This window comes from Pipistrellus hanaki (assembly GCF_964339955.1).
Source record: "Pipistrellus hanaki genome assembly, chromosome: 2".
Classification (NCBI taxonomy): domain Eukaryota; kingdom Metazoa; phylum Chordata; class Mammalia; order Chiroptera; family Vespertilionidae; genus Pipistrellus; species Pipistrellus hanaki.
In genome coordinates, this window is record NC_140504.1 from 53924510 (window position 1) to 53946414 (window position 21905).

The 21905-nt window shown below is 41.8% G+C and overlaps 1 protein-coding gene across 8 annotated transcripts in view; it reads right to left on the reverse strand.

The window, feature by feature from the left end:
• Positions 1-21905, reverse strand: part of CD86 (CD86 molecule) — a 75901-nt gene that overhangs the window by 43308 nt on the left and 10688 nt on the right. For 4 of the 8 annotated variants that reach the window (XM_084871702.1, XM_084871704.1, XM_084871701.1 and 1 more), the window contains exon 1: positions 7414-7566. The exons of 3 other annotated variants lie outside the window; for them this stretch is intronic. In XM_084871702.1, the coding sequence (XP_084727828.1) occupies positions 7414-7499 (86 nt within the window). In that variant the 5' untranslated portion in view covers positions 7500-7566. Of the gene's footprint in view, positions 1-7413; positions 7567-21905 lie in introns of those variants that run through there. One more of the 8 variants, XM_084871707.1, reaches the window with a different exon arrangement.

A 21905-nucleotide genomic window follows, 5' to 3' on the forward strand; every position in this document is an offset into this window, starting at 1 on the left:
AGAGCAGTATGGGGAAATGTGGGATTGATATTAAGTACGCTTACTTGGGTGAAAAGCTGAGCCCTAATATTGTTCATTTGTTCAACAAATTTTTTTAAAAATATATATTTTATTGATTTTTTACAAAGAGGAAGAGAGAGGGATAGAGAGTTAGAAACATCAATGAGAGAGAATCATCAATTACCTGCCTCTTGCACCTCCCCCACCCTCCCCACTGGCGATGTGCCCGCAACCAAGGTACATGCCCTTCACCGGAATCAAACCTGGGACCTTTCAGTCCACAGGCTGACTCTCTATCCACTGAGCCAAACTGGTTTTGGCGTTCAACAAATTTTTATTGAGCCAGGCATGGTGCTACATGCTGGGAATATAACAATAAACAAAACCAGCAACAGCTTTCCTTCATGGGGTTGCTTACAGTTAAGTAGAAGAGCAAGATAGTGATCAAATAATCACACTAATAAATATATAATTACAATAATGACAAGTGCTATAAAGGAGAGTCTATACCATGAATAGTCTAAACATGAAGGACAATGTGGTAGATTAAACGTGGATATATTCTTTGCTACCCCTCCCATGAAGAGGTGGAATCTAATCTTTCCTTGAATCTGGGCTGGCTTCTCAGACTTGTTTGACCAATAGAATGTGCAGAAGGGAGGTTTGAGACTTCTGAGGCTAGATAAAAAGAAGCTTCACAGCTTTTGTCTTTCTTGGAGTACACTTTCTGGAGTTTGGAGCTGCCATCTATGATGTTCTACTACCCTGAGACCTCTGTGCTGGAGAGGCTGTGTGCAGGTGTTTGGTTCAGTAGACTCAGCTGAGCCCAGCTTTCCATCTCTGCCAAGCCACCAGGCATGTAGCTTGAATTCCCTAGATCAGAGGTCATTAAACAGAATCTAGCAATCAACTATATTTACAAAGTTTTCATGGAACACAGCCATACTCATTTATTTAGTTATCATCTCTGGCTGCTTTTGCACTCAATGGTAGAGCTGAGTAGCTGAGATAGAGACTACTATGTGACCACAAAACTGAAAATACCCTCTTTCTGTCCTTTTGTAGAAAAAAACTAGAGGCCCAGTACACAAAATTCTTGCATGGGAAGTGGGTCCCTCAGCCCAGCCTGCACCCTCTCCAACCCAAGACCCCTGGGGGGATTTCTGGCTGCCGGTTTAGGCCCAATCCCTGCAGGCCTAAACCGGCAGTCAGACATCCCTCTTGCAATCTGAGACCACTGGCTTTTAACTGCTTGCCTGCCTGCCTGCCTGCCTGCCTGCCTGATTGACCCTAACCACCTCTGTCTGCCAGCCCGATGCCCTTAACTACTCCCCTGCCAGCCTGATTGCCCTTAACCACTTCTGCCTGCCGGCCTGATCACCCTCTAACTGCTCCCCTGCCGGCCTAATCACCCCCTAACTGCCATATCCTGCCAGCCTGATCACCCCTAACTACCTCTGCCTCGACCCCTGCCACCATGGTTTTGTCTGGAATGATATCTGGAAGTTGTCAAGAAGATGTCCAGTCTAATTAGCATATTACTCTTTTATTAGTATAGATACCTTGCTCCAGATCAGCATTATCCAATAGAAATGTAAGCCAAGCCACATAATTTGAACAGTTCTAGTAGCCACATTAAAAAAATGAAAATAGGTGTAATTAATTTTAATAATATATTTTATTCAATCCAATATCTGTCAAGTATAATCTCAACATGGAATCAGTATAGGAATTATTAATGGAAATTTTATAATATTTTTCTGTATCAAATCTTCTAAATCTGTGGTTATTTTATACTCACAGCACATCTCAATTAAGATAAGCTACATTTCAAGTGATCAGTAGGCACATGTGGCTAGTGACTGCCAAGGTGGACAGTGAAACTCTAGAAGAGTCCATTCATTCATTAGCTTAATATCAAGTGACCTCAGTTGATGCCATGAGAACCAAAACAATCACTTAGAAGCCTGCCCAAATTTCTGACTCACAACAGAGAGAGAGAGAGAGAGAGAGAGAGAGAGAGAGAGAGAGAGAGAGAGATATGGGGGGGGGGGATATTTATTGTGTCAAGCTGATAAATTTGGGGGCAGTTCGTGATGCACCTATAGATAGTCAGAAGAGACTGAATAGGTGCTAAGTAGGTCCAAGGTTGGGGAATGGCTTGGGAGAATTCTAGGCAAAGGAAACAGCATGTGCAAAGGCACTGAGGCAAAAGAGAGATGTGCTAAAGTGAATGAAGAGATGGGAGACAAGGCTGGAGAGGTCAGTAGAAGCCAGAACATGCTTACCTTATGGGACAGATAAGGATTTTGGTCTTTATTCTGAGAGCAATGTGAAACATTGAAGAAATTAAGGCAGAGAGGTTACATAATCAAGTTTGCATTTTGAAAAGATGACTCTGGCTGCTGTGTAGCAAATGGACAGTAGGAAAGCCAGAACAAATGCCAGAAGACCCAATCAGGTGTCAGACATTCAAGTATAAGAAGATGGCTGTTTGGCCAGGCTGGAAGGGGCAGAAGTTGAGAGAAGCCGTATGTAGGATTATAATCAACAAGATATGGTGGTAGATTAAATATGGGGGATAAGACAAGATATCAGTTAGTTCATTGATTCATTCATTTATTTATTCAACAACCAAGTGCCAGGAATCATTCTTGTTTAGGCTGATATCAGAGTAGATGTTCAAGGCTCAGTTTTTTACTTTTTCACTTTCACATATTTAGTAAAACTATGAATGAAGACACAGAAAACATGCTTCTGCTTTCAAATGTGCAGATGGCCCAAAAATGAGCCAGACAGCTACTGGTCAGTTGGTCAGCTGAATTAATAATCATGAATCCTGAAAAGAGAGTCTGATGCTAATATGATGAATCTCATGATCCATAAAAGCATAAAGAACTTAAGTTTTAAAATAATCACTGTGAACTAGAATAGCTTATCCATAGTCAATGTAAAAATCACATAAATGTTAGTGTGGCATGGCTAATAAAAAATTAATTCTAATCTTAGTGGAGAATGTGGTTGCTATACTCTGTGCTTATCAGACCACATTACTTGTGGTATCACGTTCAGTGAGGTTGGTTATACATGAATAACAATGACAAATCAGAGTTTTTTAAGAGAAGCAGCAGCAAATTCTCTAGAGAATAATGAAAGTGTGTCAAATGAGGAACAGTCAAAAGAACCGGGGGCAATAAACTTGAAGAGAAACCTGCGAGCACATGACAGCTGTCTGCAAATATTTAAAGGCCCTCCGTGGGACACATACATTGTTGCTGGAGGGCAAGTAGTTCCAATAACTGGAAGCCACGGGGATCCAAATTTCAGTTTCAGCTAATGGAGAACTTTGAATAGAGTGCTATGATCAAAGACTGGATGTTCTTGCGAGATAATGAGTTCCTCATCGCCAGCAAAAGTGGAGTAACAATGTTTGGAGACATGTTAGGAGGAATTATTGAGTTGGGTGGGTGGTTGAATTCTATAACTTTTAAGTTTCCTTTAAGGTTCTTTTTACATTCCAAGAAAGAAGCAAAAATAAAGGAGAAAACCTGGACACACCACCTTTCTCTGCCCACTTCCCCCGCCCCAGAGTCCATTTCTCTAATTTTTAGCATAGTATACAATAAGGTGCATTTACAGGATCCACCTGTCTATGGAGGATCTGCTGAGCTGACTACACGTGGCCCAGGACTTCAGAAGAGATGACGAATTGCAAGCAACCCTATAGCCCAGAGGATGGGATGAAGTTGTAAAAGTAAGTCAGACTTGGTCTCAGATTTGTAACCTGGTGACAGAACATGGTGAGGTCGGCATAATGACAATTGCAGGAGAGTCAATTTCTGTTAGAGCAGAGGAGGCTTTTACCCAGAATTAGTTACAGCTGAGTCCATTCATTCTGATACTCTCACTCTGGAGAATTGCTTACATGGCTTAACAGAATATTATAGAGAATTGCTGTTTTCATATTAGCATTTGTCGATTTCTTAGAACTCAATGTAGTGACCGTCTGCTTCTGTCCTTAAAACGCTTTTAAGCTTACAACAATTCTCTATGACAGCCCTTCAAGCAAATTCTTAAAGAGGTACAACCCTGCATCCCAGGCATCCAATTGCTTTGTCTCCAAGAACTACTGCCTCCTGATGAATCACTTTTAAATGTTAGATTGAATTCCACTGGATAAATGTTTTGGCCATACTCTTGATACACACATGTATAAGAACAGAGGCATCACTCTATGTTTAATGTTTCTTATTAGTAAAATAGTCTTTGGCAACTTTCTAAATCACAGATAAATAGGATCTGTAATCTATAAGGACACATGGAAATGGAGGCATGGTCATGGCCTTTTGTAGGATACTAAGAAAAGCTGACTGGACTGGAAGAGAGGTTGCCTTTGGACAATAGTGGGACATTAGCTTCTATAAATAGGGTAGGATAGCATAATGGGACCTAGACAATGAGAAAATCAGTTTTTATTTGATTTTATATAGAATTAGGAGTTTGGGAACAGAACAATTATATAATGAAAGTTTAAAGAAAACTATCAGAAGCCTATCAGAAGCCTGAGAAAAGAAGTGAGGACTGACAGCAGAGTGCTCGAGAATGCCAGTGTTAACGGCTCATGGACTTGACATGGAGAGGCTGAACCAGCCTCAGACAGTAGACATACACAAAAGAGAGGAGCATTGGTGATACCTTAATGAAAACATGAACACTTCCCGGTGTCTGGTAGATATGGGAGATGACTGGCTATAAATCCATGTCACCGATCCCAAGCTCTGCTTTCCTTGTGCTCCTCCACCAGCCACGTCTCCTTCTAGCTCAGGCTGGATCAGATGTCTGACTTGGTTTCTGATCTCTTCTTGGAGAAAGTCCTCTTGAGCCCCCATTTTCAGAGAAGTTTTCTACTTAACACTGTCTTCCTTTCATTAGCTGTCTTTTCCCTCACCCATTTGGGAAGATGGTATTTCCACATGGACATGAGGGTATAGGCACAAAGAGGTATTTGGTACAAAGAAGACATGTCCATGCAGAAACCTAAGGAGCAGAGGAAGCTTTTATTCACTCCCCAATATTGTAAGAACTAAAGGGTTAAAATTAAGAGTCCATTTTCCTCACACAATCAGAAGAAGGAGCACAGCATGGAAATAGCATTCATCTTTTCCCATCTCCCAGTAGCAAGTCTGTATGCAAGACAGATGCCCCGCTCTCCTAGGCATATCTAGAATCAGACCTTTCTGGGTCAAGGAGTAGCATGTCTTTTCAAATTGGCAATGGCTTTGAAAACCACTTCTTTCATTTTGCCAAAAAGTGCCTATAGGTAAGCATCATGCAAAGTTTTATAGGTGCTCTGAGTCCATGCACATCTAGTCAAGGGCTCTACATGCCAAGAACAAAAGCCACTGACAGAACTCACTAAAAGGCAGCCATGCAAACTTTGGCCCCTGAAGAAAGCCCCTTCCTGTTCTCTCAGGACCAGAATCCTGGCCAAAGAGAGATTTCAAAGGCACAATCTGAGAGGTGTCCTCCTCTCTCCATTTCAAGTTACCAGCCCTATTCTGGTGATTGGAATTCCCAAATTACTCATTCTATGGGTTAAGGCATTTTTGAAAACCCCTGTTAAAATGCGAGTGCTAGCTGGCATTTTTGTTTTTTAGCTATTCAAAGTTAAGTTCAAGTTACTTTATCTATTGTAAGTAGGAAATGGAACTCAGAGAGTAATCAGACTCACAAAAAGAGAGAGAAGAAAATGGGGCCTTTCTCATCTTGATGGGAGATGAAAAGCACGGAAGACACTTTTCTTCTTAACAATTCAAAAATCTCAGCTATTTCCCAAACCTCAGCCTGAGTATATGCCCAGGTACAGTTAAAAAATAAGTCTGTATATAAGAATAAAGAGGAAGAAAAGGGTTCGATAAAGGTTGTGTGCTCAGCCTATGGACATTCTCCCTTCCTAACTCCCCAAGACTTTTATTTGTCTGACCATAAAAGGCTAATTGTCAACCCTTGCCTTGACTCTGGATAACCACCCACCACACTCCCCACTCTTTCCCTCACCTTTTTGCTAGTTTCAGACACCATTGGTTCTAGTTCTGTCTCTTCATAGCTTTGATCTCCTGGCCCAAAGACCACTAAATTCACTCCCATGTCTCTCTGGTATTTGATTTTCTCCTAAAGAACCTGGCTTGGCTCACCTTTTCACCTTTCATGTTCTCCACCTCTCCTTCCCTTTCCCACTCCCACTCCACCAAGAAGGGACATCTGACCTCCAGGGATATCAGAGTAACCAAATATCAAACTCAAAGACATAGTTATTAAACCATGAGCACAACCACAAAGACTTATTTCCTTCTCTTCAAAGCGCAGTTGCTATGCATTTATTTTTTAGGCTAGAAGCTTCAAGGATATACGGACTATGTCTTTTATGCACCTGGGACATAGTAAGCACTCAGTATACATATTTACAGACACAAATGAAGAGAGAATTAAAAAATTTAAAAAGCTCCCGTGATATACAGGACAGCTCGTGTAAATAGCATTAATGGTGTCTGCAGAAGACATCTTATATAACTGTGAACTTGTGCACATAATTAAACAGACTCATTTTAGTTCCGAGCCTTAGTCCCAAGACTGAGGTTACAGGTCAAAGAAGCAGGTCATCTCCTTAGTTATAAAAACGTGAGAGGAGTGGGAAGTTCCCTCGGCCCCAAATTACTTTCACCTGTCTCTCCAGAACCCTAAATAACTATTAATGGAGGCATTATTTTAAGCCTATTTGCAAATGCAAATGTGTTCATGGTATACAGAACACAGTAAACCACTGCCTCGGCTCTTTTTTTTTGCCCAGACTATTTCCTATTTCTTTCCAAATGAGCTATTGGGGGCTCTGATGCCAGGAGGGGCCAGTATTGGGTTGGGGCACTGGGATGGGAAGAAGAAATGGGGAAAGGTTTCTGGACTAAAAAAGAAAGCAGATGCCACCGCGGAGGCTGTGGGTTTTACTGAGTTCTCACCATCACCACTACCACCACTGGCTTCCCACCGGTGCAAAGGGCTCAGACCAATATCCTTGGATAGTTTCTCCTAAAGCAGAGCTGCTTGGAGCCCCAGCACTCTGGGGCCGAGGGAGGGTATCCGTAGCTTAAGTGGCCCCTTCTATTTCCTGCCTGTTCGGTCGCTAAGCTCATCAAAGCAAACAAAGGAATCTGGCCGAACCACAGTTTTGTAATGCCCTGCCTTGTAGATAGGCAGACTGAGAATCAAGCCTCATAGCCAATGGTTTTAAGCATGTACTCTGCACCCCTTCTGACCCTCTCTCTTGCTAACCACCAGCCCGACCACTGAACATCTGCCCCAGATGCACCTTCTCCCCACACCGTGCTCCCCAGGCACAGGAGATTCATTAAAACATACCTGGCACAAACGCCCATCCACCGTAGCCCCCGGAGACCAGCTGTGTAAGCCCAGTGGCATTCCCGAGGAACACCGCAGCAAGGCATCAAGAATAAATGAAGACGAGCCACAGTAAGTCACCCATTTTTTTCCCAACACTCCGTGGAGAGAGAAATATGAGGACCGAGGCCAGAACTCAAATGCAAAAAGGGGAACTGACTAGAGAGAAATAACACCCAAAAGGGCTGGGCTCTGACTCCCGTTAAGATTGACAGGTGGGCATTTCCACTGATTGTGATGACTACGAATGACTCTCAGAGAGTGAGTGTAAAGCCCTGAGGAAAACCCCCAAAGACAGCCCCGGCCACAAACATGAGAAAGGCACATTCCCTAAAAGAGTAACAGATCGAGGCGTGCAGCCTTTACCAACAAGGTAAAGATTCGGTTCAGTTCAACGTATGTCTTACGGGGCAGCCATGTGTTACCACGCACCGTGTCTGGCGTGGAAGGACTTCAAGACCAGAGAGAGCAAGGAGACCAGGTGTTCCACCTGCCTCCCTCTCCCCAAATCACTCATGGAGGACCTACCTCTCCATGGATCCTGCTAGAAGCCAATAATACACACAGCCCCTACTTTCATATTATCCTAATCTAATCCTAGATGTCCTAATGTAGAAGGTTTCTGTTGCCTTGGTCCACTATTCCTAGAAATGAGCGGTACGCTTATGGACTGGGAACAAGTCAAGGGGAAGTGTGAAATGGATGTGAATGCCCAGTGGATTTTCCCAAGCCTAGTACTTCAGCAGGGACAGGCTTTACAAATTCAATCCTGCTCACACATTCATGGCTTCTTTTTCTGACCTCATCAGGCCCCTGCAAAGTTTCCTGCTCAAGGTGGGAGACATTTATGTGCCTTCGAGTCTGCAGCATTTGAGCTCAGGAGAGAGGCAGCCCTCTCCCAGCACGTCTCCCCACTCTCTTGGAGGCTGGCCACGTCCTGCATGGCTGGAGAAATTAAGAGACAAAGTGAAAGCTGTTGCTGTCTGGGTTGAGGACGCTCACTCAAGCAAGGATGTGTGGTGCAGGGGAGGCGGTGCAGGCTTGGAACTGGTGGTCCACAGTCACATCCTGGCCAGACCACGGCATTCTGGGCAAATGACTGAGCATTTCCAGATCTCAGTCCTCCCACCTGTGAAATGCATCAGCTTCCTTGCTGCATTGTTGTGCAAAACAAATGAGATTTGCACGTAAGTCACCTGGCACAGAGCATGCCATGCAGGTTGTTTAGTCTTCATGATTACTTTCCTACCTTCTTTGTGGACTTTCCAATTTTAACTTTGAACTTTCCACAAAGATCTTCCCTCTATCACTGGAAAGGTGATGATCATTCTTCCCCAAACAGGTCTGTAAATCCCTTCACCTTCCACACAGGGCCTCTCCAACCCAAAGGATTCCTGTGTGGGTCCTGGCCCCTGACTCACAGGTCATCACTTCCTCTCAGCCAGTCTATGTGCATACCTTGGAAACTTCATCCTTTATTCTAATAGCCCCACCTGGGGTTTTCCTCTGGATTTTACAATCATATCATTTTTTTTTTTTATCTGCAAGGGTCCATTTGGTTTCTTTATTGTAACACACTAAATAACCCACCCCATCTGAGCACAGGATAATTAATTCACATTCTACTTAGTTTTTCACTTTTCTTCTTTTCCTGGTATTCAGCAGTCAAAACACAAAATAGGCTAATTTTGGTATCAAAATATTTGGAATGGTATTTCCCAAACTACACTCCTTTTAGCTACTAGTACCACTTTATAGCCATGTAAAATCTGTGTCATTTGTTATACAATATTTTTCTCTTAACTCTAAGTAAATTTATTTTAAACAGTATCTTTATGTGAATACTAAAACTTTTTTTTTCAAAGCAATACCATTTGCCATAAATAAAGGATGGGTAAAAATAACACTTCACCTTGGGCTTTAGAATCACAGAGATCTGTGTTCAAACCCTAGCTCCACTAGTTAATGCCTATATGTTCTGGGGGAAGTTACTTAGTTCCTCTGAGCTTTAGTTTTCTCACAGAAGTAATACTATCTCACGAGTTTGTGGTGAAGATTAGAGAGGATGGCACACATATGGTACTTAGCACAGATCCTGGCATATAGTAAGTTCTTTAAAAAAAAAAAAAAAAAAAAAAAAAAGCTGTTTTATTGTTTTTTTCCATGATCCTTCCTTCATCTATTTATTTCTTTTCTTCTTAGAGCAGCTCTCCCTCAATATTGTGAGCCAGGCAGCAGAAATAAAGAAGGAGATGGTGTCATGGGATTCTCTTATTTGAAGACAGAGTTGCAAGGTATTTAAGGAATCTCAGAAATCATTCCAGTCTCTCACTAAAGCAAGGACCCCCTCATGTCATCTCTGATAGATGGGTAGGCTTTGTTTTCTCACTTATGTTGGAAAAACTCACTACCTGGTAAAACAGTTATGAAAGAAAAGTCTAACTTCCAATAACCCCCAATCTTCCAGCCCCCACTCCTCAACCCGGTAAGTACCATCCAGTTGTCCCTGTCATGTTTTCTGGAATTATAAGAATATGTATATTGCTGGGACCAGTTTGGCTCAGTGGATAGAGCGTCGGCCTGCGGACTGAAGAGTCCTGGGTTTGATTCTGGTCGAGGGCATGTGCCTTGGTTGCTGGCACATCACCGGTGGGGGGTGTGCAAGAGGCAGCTGATCGATGATTCTCTCATCCATGTTTCTAGCTCTCTATCCCTTTCTCTTCCTCTCTGTGAAAAATCAATTTTATATATATATATATATATATATATATAAATTTCTCCCTTTATATAAAACACTCCAAATACTGGAAAGCAGATTTTATAAGTTTCCTTAATACTCTCTTCTCTCAACTAGATATTATTAGTGTCCTCAACTGTTCCTCATTTGATGTGGTCACTAGACCTAATTAACTTGACAGCTCTCCCTCTGGCACCCAGGGCTCCTGAATTTGTCAACATACCTCTTTGCAGAGGGCTCACAGGATGGAATGGGCAATGACAAGATTACTTTCATTCATGGGTCAAAAATCAAATTTACCTGTAAACACTTGCATTGGGAAAGTGGCTGGCCATAATTTTTTTAAATATATATATTTTATTGATTTTTTTACAGAGAGAAAGAGAGAGGGATAGAGAGTTAGAAACACTGATGAGAGAGAAACATAGATCAGCTGCCTCCCACACCCTCCCTATTGGGTATGTGCATGCAACCAAGGTACATGCCCTTGACTGGAATCGAACCTGGGACCCTGAGCCCTCAGGCCGAGCTCTATCCACTGAGCCAAACCGGACAGACCTGGCCATGATTTTTTATTTTATTTTTATTTTTTAATGTCAAATCAGATCACTATCCCTTTGGCCTCATTTTGTTTGTGTGTCAGGGTTCGGGGCCAATGAAAATAACTCTGAATCTCCCACATGTCATCCACTGTATTTGCCATTTCTCTGAGTTTTGTGCCACTCCAAAATCTGAGAAGGAGGCCTTACCCAAGAGTTATAAGAGCCAAACACAGAGAAGTTTCGACTGTGATAGTGGCCAAACAGTGGTCAGCAATATCAAGTGCTGAGAGGAGGAACGGTAGAATAAAGATTAATTCTTTGTGTTTAGGGAGAAGGAAGTTGCTGGTAACCTCAGAAAGCTGCTTTTTGTGTAGGGCTGCTTCCTCCAGTGCCTCACTCCCGGATGCTCAGGTCTGAGGAAGCCAAAGCTAAGCATCAGGAAGGGAGTGGCTACAGATAGCAGCGGGGCAGGAGAAACAGACACTTTCCTGGTGTGTCAGGTCAACACTGCCCACAAGAGAGGTCCCTGGGGCCACCTGGTTAGGATCCACTCTGTGAGGCAAAGCTGGAAGCTTTGGAAACATCTAAACACTTACCTGAAAGTTTCCATTCCAGCCATGTGTTTGTTGCTCTCTATAATTGGCTTCCTGTGGTCAAGAGGCCATCTAAAACTATGCCAGGTGATGGGGGTGCCAGTATAGGATAAAATAGTCTCCACAAATAATTGCAGCAACATTATTGACTGAAACACTATTAATTAGTGTTTGTTTTCTGAGTTTTCTTGACACAGGGGTTTTGGTGGGGGAGAAAGTAGAAGAAACCTATATCAAAGGTACTTCTGAACTCTTGGGAACACCCATGGAAGACACAATACAGGTACCCTAGAAGGTGAAAGAAAGAAACACAGTGCTTTTGATATGCAAGAGGAAGGGAGGGAAGGGCACAGATGTGAGGATACTGCAAACAGTGGGACCAGGCATCTTGTCTCAGTGCTCCCAAGGGGATAACAACATCAGGGGTGATGGCTCATTCACACAGAGGAGGTGCCCTTGGCTCAGGGGGCCCAGCCTAGCAGATAATGTCGTCTCCCACTGTGGCATGGAGGCAGACAGCTGCCAGACTTCACAGACCACTATGGACTAGGTAATGATGTTACCAATGACAACCAAGACAGACTGAGGACTTGAGGTCCTTCCACCATTTCCCAGGCACACTGGGTAAGCTTCCTGAATTCTGACTGGGCTGAAAGAGGGATAGGGGATCCCGGTATGATCAAGATAGAGTCTCCTGTCCAATTGGTAAAATAAGGGCTCAGAAGTGGTATTCGGTTGAATTAAAGGAGACAAAAGAGGGATAATCTCTTGCATACTTGGATTCATGGACAGCAATTCATACCCGATGCATAGTGGAATCCATGCGGGGAGCGGGAGGGCAGGATTGGACTGTAAACACAGTTCCCAAATTGTTCTTGATTTAGAGGTGATGCAGCCCCGGGTGGAGTCCTGTTCTTATTCCCAACCCTAGTGAGGCAGCCTCCGGGACCCACTCTCCCCTTCCAATGGAACTTTGCTGGGTCCACAGGCAGGGCTTCCTGACACAGCCTGAGGGAGAACACAGAGCATTACTGTGAAATTTTCCTTTTGCTACTATGGTAACATTCCATTTTTTAGAACCCTTTTTCCTCAAAACATAGATATCCTAACTGCTAGGAAAATGAAAAGACAAGTCACAGACTGGGAGAAAATATTTGTAAAACATATATATGATAAAGGACTGGTATCCAAAATGTACAAAGAATTCTGAAAACTCAAAGTTAAGGAAACAGACAAATCAATTTAAAAATGGGCAAAAGAATAAACAAACAAGGTTGAAACAAGACTCAGACACAGAAATCAGTCCGATGATTGGTTGCCAGAGGGGAGGAGGGTTGGGGGCTGGATAAAAAAGATGAAGAGATTAAAAAGTAGTTATAGAATAGTTATGGGGATGTAAAGTACAGCATAGGGAATGTAACCAATAATCCTATACAATAAAAAGCTAATATGCAAATGGTCATGCTGAGGCCAGGGGACATGAGGCTAGGCCGGGGGACCTGAGGCTGCACCCTTTGCCCAGCGGGACTTGATGGGGGACCTGAGGCTGCACCCTTTGCTCAGCGGGACTTGATGGGGGACCTGAGGCTGTGCCCCACCTCCCCTGCCCAGCAGGGTTTGAGGAGGGACCTGAGGCTGTGCCCCCTCCCTACCCGCCTCCACCCTGTGGGGCTTGATGTAGGTGGAGCAGTCTGGGTCTGGGTCTTGTGCAATTTTGAGGCACACACGGGTGGGCGGAGACTTGACTTAGGTCCTGCAGCGCACCCCAGACTCTGACAGGAGGGAGATTTTCATATACATTTTACTAATTTTCTATCATCTCTGACACTTCTATTATAGAGAAAGGGCAAGTAGCAATATTAAAATATTTCCTCTAATTAATTCCCTTTTAATGTGCATGAATTTTGTGTGCTGGGCCACTAGTACTGTAATAACTATGTATAGTATCAGGGGGGTATGTGAAATATAGATGGGGGAACCAGTTTGTAAAGTATATGATTGCCTAACCACTATTCTGTACACCTGAAACTAATACAAAATAATGTTAAATGTAAACTGTAATTGAAAAATGATATTTTAAATGGGTAACATCTGGTCATACACCTCACTAAAAAAGATATACAGATGGCAATTAGTATATGAAAAGATGCAAGTATCATATGTCATTAAGAATTTGCTAAGTAAAACAACAATGAGCTACTCCTGCACATACCTTTTCAAATGGCTAAAATCCACCCGCCCCCCCCCCAAAAAAAATGACAACAATTGCTGACAAGTACGTGGATTAATAAGAACTCTCATTCATTGCTGGTTAAAAAAAAATTATATAGGCATTTGGGACACATTCAGGCAGTTTCCTATAAAAATTAATTATCATAAGCCTATCATATGATCCAGCAATCATGCTTCTAGGTGTTTACCCAAATGAGTTGAAAATTTATGTCTACACAGAAATCTGCACATAAATATTTATAGCATCTGTATTCATTAACTCCAAAAATTGGAGGCAACTAAGATGTCCTTCAATAGGTAAATGGATAAACAAACTATGGTACCTCCATACAATAGGATATAGCTCAATGATAAAAAGAAACACACTATCAAACCTCAAAAAGATATGGAGGAATTTGAATGCATTTTGCCTAACAGAAGAAGCCAGTCTGAACAGGTTACACACTGTGTGATTCCAACAAGATGACACTCAGGAAAAGACAAAACTACAGAAATAGTAAAAAAAAAAAAAGATCAATGGTTGCCAGGGGATGTGGGGACAGATAAATATGTGGAGTACAAACTATTCTTTATGGCACTGTAATGGTGGATTTGTTATTATAAATTTGTCAAAATCCATAGAACTATAAAACACAGAGAAAAACTTAATATTAAGTATGGACTTTAGTTATTAATAACGTATCAATATTGATTCATTCATTGTAACAACCATATCACACTAATGCAAGATAGTTAAAATAGGGGAAACTGTGTAGGGAAGGGCGGGGGTATATGGGAATTCTCTGTACTGTTTGCTTAATTTTTCTGTAAATCTAAAACCGTTCTAAAAAAAAGTTTATTCATTTTTAAAAAAACACACACACACACTAACCACATGCACTGATTCCTGGTAAAGCAACGAAATTAATGGTGTGACATTTTAGAGGCCTTCTAGACTAGTGGGTAAGAAAATTAGCATCAATTTCACAGTCCAAAGGTTCACTTCTCCACATTGTAGACACATAATCAAACACCATACACACCATGTTGCTGTGAAAAATCTCCAGTTTTGTATTTCTGCCCTCTATTTTGACATTTTCTGCAGATTGCTGGTGCAGGTCCATAGATTTTTATGTCAATTACTTAGGTAAATTAAAGAAAAAGCCCCATGTTTTCTCAGGACCAGATCAATTTAAAAAATAGCTTTCAGTTCCATGTTTCTGGAGGAACATTCTTAGAAATGTAGTAAATTTCTTTTTTTTTTCTTTTTTCTTTTTTTTTTTTTTTTTTTTTTTTTTTTTTTTTTTGAGGTGGTGAAGAAAATTTAATACAGTAAAGCATTAGAGGTTAAGTCTTTTCTGTCTGAGCCAAAATTTTGCTGCCTCCATGTTTATATCCTACAACTGAGTCTGAGTTAGGGAAAGACCCTCACTCTTACAATCTCTACCACAGGCTGGCTTGTTTGGTCTCCCTGCCCTGAGGTACCGTCTTTTATGACTTTCTCGGGATGCAAATTCACAACCATCATTCATGCATGCTGAAAAAAAAAAGAAAGAAAAACTCAGAAAGGCAAGCCAGTTTTATTTGTAAGACACCAACAGTTGTCTGTAAGATTCTATCAAGTGAATGCAAAAAGATTCTTGTCTGCACTTTCTCTCAAAATCAAATGGTGGGTAAATAAAACATACCTGGCTTCAGCAGCAAAATACAGTGAAAATTACATTAGCACAAATTAAGAGGAGGTTAAGAAAAAATGTCGAAAGGGTAAGCATCATGATGCATGCAGTTTAGAAAAAAGGAGTACTGTCTTACCAGGGGTAGGTGTGGCCTTCAGCTGACCTGTGAGTTTAGCAGTGTGGGTAAGTGGGCAAGAAGAGGAAGGTGGGGTTGGGTGGAGTTCAGGCTAGGGACAACAACCCCAGCGAGTGAGGAGCCAATCTTTTTATACCCAGGGTCTGAAAGGGGGTGGTGTTCTGGTGGAAACATGGCAGAATCGGGGAGAGGGAGAGAGTGCTGCAGCACCCCTAGAATCCAGAGCTTCTGGGAAGTGTGCTATTTATCGTGTGGTGGAAGGAGACACGTCATCCTTTCTCCCTCTGGAATGAGGTCCATCCCTGGGGGATCAGCCCCAGCGGCCAGTGGGGAACTGGACAATGGGTCAGGAAATGAGGCTAAGCCAGAGAAGGACTGCAGTTTGTGGAACTGAGGGACTCATAACTCACACCCTGGAGACTAGAGATCAGGATTACAACCGCAAGAGCACACCCAGAGCAGCTGTCCCAGCTTGCTTGTCTGGCAGTGCACAAACACCTCACGAAAGGGCGTGGACAGAGTTGTAGGGGTTGTGCCAGGGTTTCCATCAGAACTGGTAGTAAACATAGGCTCTAGTGACACACAAATTCACACATTTTTATGCTTCACATTTATTCCTACCCATTTTTGTATATCAGTAATATTTTCCAACAATACTTTAGTATCAATAGCTATAATTGCGCCATTTGGAATTTCCACTTTTTACTTTGCCTTCATTCACTCAACAAATACTTAACCAGTCCTGATTGAGTACAGGCCCTGGGCTGGTCCTGAGATCCAAGGTGAGTACAAGCAGAAGGTCCTTGCCTTCCCAGAGCCTGCAGGTGAGTGTAAGAAACCTGTACATTCTAATATGTCACTTGCCACCAAGTGATTTTCAACATAAACAACTTCAGTAATGTATCATAATGATTAAATACCATCTTAAGAGCATGACGTATATTTACTAGGTCATATAGGTCACAATTAAGAAAAAATTCCCCAGGCCTGGTCAGTGTGGCTCAGTTGATTGAGAATCATCCTGTGCAATGAAAGATCACCAGTTCAATTCCCAGTCAGGGCATGCGCTCAGATTGTGGGCTTGATCCCCGGACAGGGTGTGTGCAGGAGGCAACCAGTTGATGTTTCTCTCTCTCTCTCTCTCTCTCCCTCTCTCTCTCTCCCTCTCTCTCTCTCTCTCTCTCTCTCTCTCTCTCTCTCTCTCTCTCTCTCTCTCTCTCTCTGACTGTATCTCTCTCGTCAATAAAGAAGAAAAAAAAATTAGACAAAAAATTCCCCAGGCCGTCTATCTCAGGAATGGGCTTCTCCAAGAGATATGGGTTCTCCTTCACTTTATAATTTATAATGGCCATGGTGTCTGCATGACAATTAGTCATGGATGACACAGTAAAGACAATTCACTCACGGGAAGGGTAGACTAAGTGGTCCTGAACTCCTAATTTAGTAATTCCATATTGTAGCCATTCAGTAAAGTTTACAATACAACACACAAAGGATGGCCTCTTAGTGAACAAATAAGACTAAGTAAAATATTTCCAAGACGAATGAAACACATACAGCAGCAAGTTTACAAATTATCAATAAATTATCAGCATCAGTGATGGCACTTTCAAAATTCAACAAAGTAAATATCTGATTCCAAGCTTACTACCCTTTCAATTTTACAGTTCCCTGGGAATGTTAAACCCCAATTCAGAAGATGGTGATCTCTGAATGGAAAGTGGCCCGTTTGCTTAAGGGTACACACTTACACATTTTGATAAACTGTCATTTCTTTCATAAAGTATCTGCCACTTGCCATTTTCTTGACAACCTCATAAGAAATAAAATGAGCTAACCTCCCAAATGTAAAAGTTGCTTGAAGAGTTAAGTCCATATGTTTTTTTTCCTACGTGTGCGGAGGAAAAAACATAATGCATAACAAAACTAGCACATTTTAACAAATAGCAGCAGATTTCAAATTTAGGGAAGCATGAAGATGTGTGAAAGCACCTTTTTATGCAAAGTATTTATATAGGAGTATAAGTAAATCGTGCACTACAAAGTAAGATAAAATAGACTGGAGCATACAGAACACAGACAATATATGACTAAGCTTGTTTAAAACAAAACAAAACAAAACAAAACAAAGCAAAACTGGATGTTTTAAAGCTTCCATTTCACAACAGGGTTAAGGAAGAGGGCATTGCACCCCCCAAGGTTCACTTCCTTGTGGCGTCTTAGTAACCAAGAGTAATGCTCTTAGACTTCTGAGAACCCTTAAAATATGCATTTATCAACTCGTACTTGTAGTTTTCATGTATTGGTGCAGAACCAAAGAGGCATCATTTTTGCAGCTCTCTTTGCATATCTTTATCTAAAATATTGCAAAAGTCCGCTACCACACAGAGCTGTTGCTACTTAAAGGAATTTTCCAGTAAAATAAGATGCTACTCCTCTTACTCTTTAGCGATGAGTAAAGGACCTTAAATAGCGTTCTTCAAATCTGATTTATGCTCAAAAACAATCACACATCAGTCTTGTACTGGTTGGCTACCGTTTTAATGTGAGGAGTTGGAACATTTAAAACGGACAATGTTGGCAAACCAATTCGATTTTTGCGTTTTATGGATTGGAAACAAAATATTGCACTCTCATCTCACTCGAGTTGCATTTTCACTCTGCACGGCCTATTTGCATACAAACAAAAGAGATTATTTTTAAAAGAGGTTTACTTTGTTTTTGTTTTGGTCCTTTGGGATGACTGTGGTAAGCAAGACTGGACCAAACCATTTTCATACCTTGGATTTCACTATTGTATTTATGTCACCCTTCACTTTCTATTTCTCACCACCCACTTCCAATTCATTGGCAGCTAATCTGGGGGAGTCTACATCACCTCTTGTCTGAACTACTGTAATAGCCTCTGGTTGGTTCCCTCTCACTATTCTTTTTTTTTTTTTTTAAACATTTTAAAAATCAAATCTATTGGTGTGACACTGGTTAATCCTATTTAATAAAAGTCTAATATGCAAATTGTCCCCTTGGGCTATGACATGCGCTGACCACCAGGGGGTGGTGCGGAACATGGCAGGAGTTGGCAACATGGCATTGACAGCTGGAGGCAGTGGAGGCGCTGCTGGCCTTTATGGACCCCAATGAGAGTAGGACAGCGGCAGGATGGTGGAGCAGGTGAGTGAGCACTGCCAGATCAAGACAGGTGCAAGTGGGGGCCCCCAATCACCCCTCCAATTGCCCCACGGTGGTGGCAGGGGTTCGGGCCACCGACCAGCTCCCAGCACAGAGGGAGCCGAGTAGGGAGCCCAGTCCTAATTGATCGCCCCACAGGCAGGATGGTAGAGCACAGGCAGGAGAGGGGGTGGCACCAAAGCAAACGCCTGTGGCCCTTACCCCCAGCCTGCGGGCCTGATCAGATCCCCACCCATGCATGAATTCATGCACCGGGCTCTAGCAAAATTATAAAGTTTTCAGGTGTACAGTTCTATAATATATCATCTGTATATCGTTTTGTATATGTACCACCCCAAGTCAAGTCTCCTTCCCACTCTCACTATTCTTACTACTGCCCTTCATCAAAATAATCTGATTATGAAATATCCTTTAAAGTCTTTATCTCTGTTCTTCATATTTCTTACCAGGGCACTCAAGGCACCCTTCAAAACCTGAATCTAATTCTTCTCCTCTGCCTCTATCAATCACCCCATATAACTTACCCTCCAGTCATACATGAACTGTTCACTACTCCCTGATTCTCAGACCTTTTTAGACTTTTTGTCTCCTTTGCTTTTGCACAAGATATTCCTTCTGCATGAAATGTATTTCCTGCCTTCTGTTTGCAAAATTCTACTATTCCTCTGAAATCCAGATTATTTATTAGTTCACAGTTGAACACATCCCAGCCATCCTTCCCTCTCTTCACCATATCTGTATCTTTCTCCCTCTTGAATAACAATATTTATTCTTCCATTAAGACAGTTTCCTCATTGTGTTAAAAATTCACTGTGTATGCCCTGGCCAAGTGGTTCAGTTGGCTGTAGCATCATCTCATACACCAAATGGTTGCATGTTTGATTCCCAATCAGGGCATATTCCTAGGTTGCAGGTTTGATTCCCAGTTAGGGTACTTAGGGGAGGGAGACAACTGGTCCATGTTTCTTTCTCACATCAATGTTCCACGCCCCCCATCTCTCCCTGTATCCCTCTCTTTAAAAAAAAAAAAAAAAAACAATAGAAAAATGTCCTCAAGTAAAGATTTAAATTTTCTATAAATACGTTTTTATTGATTTCAGAGAGGGAGAGAGAGACATCTATGATGAGAGAGAATCATTGATTGTCTGCCTCCTGCAGGCCCCACACAGGGGACTGAGCCCACAACCCAGGCATGTGCCCTGACCAGAAATGGAACCATGACCTCCTGGTTCATAGGTCAGCATTCAACCACTGAGCCACACCAGCCAAGCAAAAAAATATATATATATATATTTTTAATGTCACTGTTCATATATCTGTCCTGTCCTGAGTTAAGGGCAGGAAACATCTTTCATTCCCCTCTGCATTCCCAGTACAGTAACAAGCCCAGTAAATGTTTTTAAAGTTAATAACTCTGAGCTGATTGCTTATAATTTTAAAACATTCTGCTAAGAATGTTAAAAGTATTGATTTATTGCCAAAACCAGTTTGGCTCAGTGGATAGAGCGTCGGCCTGCAGAATGAAGGGTCCCAGGTTCGATTCCGGTCAAGGGTATGTATTGATACCTTGGTTGAGGGCACATTCCCAGTAGGGGGTGTGTAAGAGGCAGCTGATCGATGATTCTCTCTCATCAATGTTTCTAACTCTCTATCCCTTTATCTTCCTCTCTGTAAAAAATCAATAAAATATATATTTTTTAAAGTATTGGTTTATTTAATCTATTGATATATAATATCGATAAATATGCAAAGTTTTATAGATGAGAAAGCTGAATGTCAGAGAAGTTAGGCTACTTGTCCAGAGACACACAGCTGGTGACCTCAAGAGTTTAGCAGGTTATAAAATTGAATCTGTTTGAATGTCTAGACTCTAGCCAATAATACTATATGTCTATCATTAGAATGTCAGACAGATGGTAGCATACTTTTTGGGGGCATAGCTTGGCACTTTTTGAGTAAGCCTCTCCACTCTGCCCCCTACTAATAGTATGACCTTGGGTAAGTTACTACACCCAATTTAAACCTTAATTTCCTCATTTTACTGTTTAATGGGGGAGGGGAGGGGGGAAATAACACCTCGTTCACAAGGTCATTGTAAAGATTCAGGGACAACATAAGTAAGGTTCCTAGCCCCACCCCTGCTCATCACAGCAATCATTTATTCCTTCCTATGAGCCATGCTCTTCATATTTCTTCATTCATTCACTTAATCTTTACCCTCTGAAAATTTGAAACTATTAAACCTTCTAACACAGTCGTCGCCAACCTCATTAGTTAATAGAGCCAGATATCAATAGTATGATTGAAACTTCCTTTGAGAGCCAAATTTTTTAAACTTAAACTTTTTCTAATACCACTTCTTCAAAATAGACTCTCCCAGGCTGTGGTATTTTGTGGAAGAGCCACACTCAAGGGGCCTAAGAGCCGTATGTGGCTTGGGAGCCACAGTTTGCTGACCACATTTCTAACAGATGAAGAAACTGAGGCTTAGATAAATAAGTAACCTGTCCAAAGTTCCTTTAACCTAAGGAAAGTTTTTCCTAAGGTCCCCAGAACTGATGGGACTCTCAGATTAATACTTCAGTAGTGTGTAAAGGAATCACTCTGCGTGTATGTGTGAAGATATAACTAGAGACATTAAAAAGACTGGGTTTGACTTTTTGTTTCTTTTCCCCCTCACTAGTTTTCCTGGCAATCACGAATACTTAGAAACTCAGGAAATTCTCTTGGAACCAGAATCTTGAGTGAGCCACTAAATGGTCACATTAACTTTTTTATTCCTGTGGTCTAAATCCTCCATATCCCTCTAATTTGCACCTCTGCATTGAGCCTTCAATCAAGCACCCAATCCACTTCCTTTCAACCCCAGCTGAAAATCTTGGGACCATGTCCACCCCAGCCGGAAGGGAACAAGATAAATTGCCTCTGCCTTAGGGTCTGGTGGCCTCAGAAAGTGTCTTTCTAGGTTCATACTTCCCAACACCCTTAGCTTCTGCACTCCTAGCTCTCACCTGCTCTGCTCCATTGAGTTATTCCTTCCTATATCCTGATTCACCAGTTATTACCACCAGGCGACAATTTTCAACCATTGTGCTATGGCAGGCACTGGTGTGCCGGAGGAATTTTTAGGACATGCAGTATCTGACTATTTAAGTCAGGGTCATGGACCTCTTTTCCTTTAGACTGGCAAGTAAAAAATAAATAATAAATAACAACAACCAACACAAGAGCTATCTGGTGTGAATGAATCAAAATTATATCTTTTTTTTTTGGTCAGATCAGCAACAAAGTATGATATGTTTTTTGGTGTGCCATGAAATGAAAAGGGTTGAAAATTGCTGCCATAAGGGCACATAGGCCCAGTGTTGC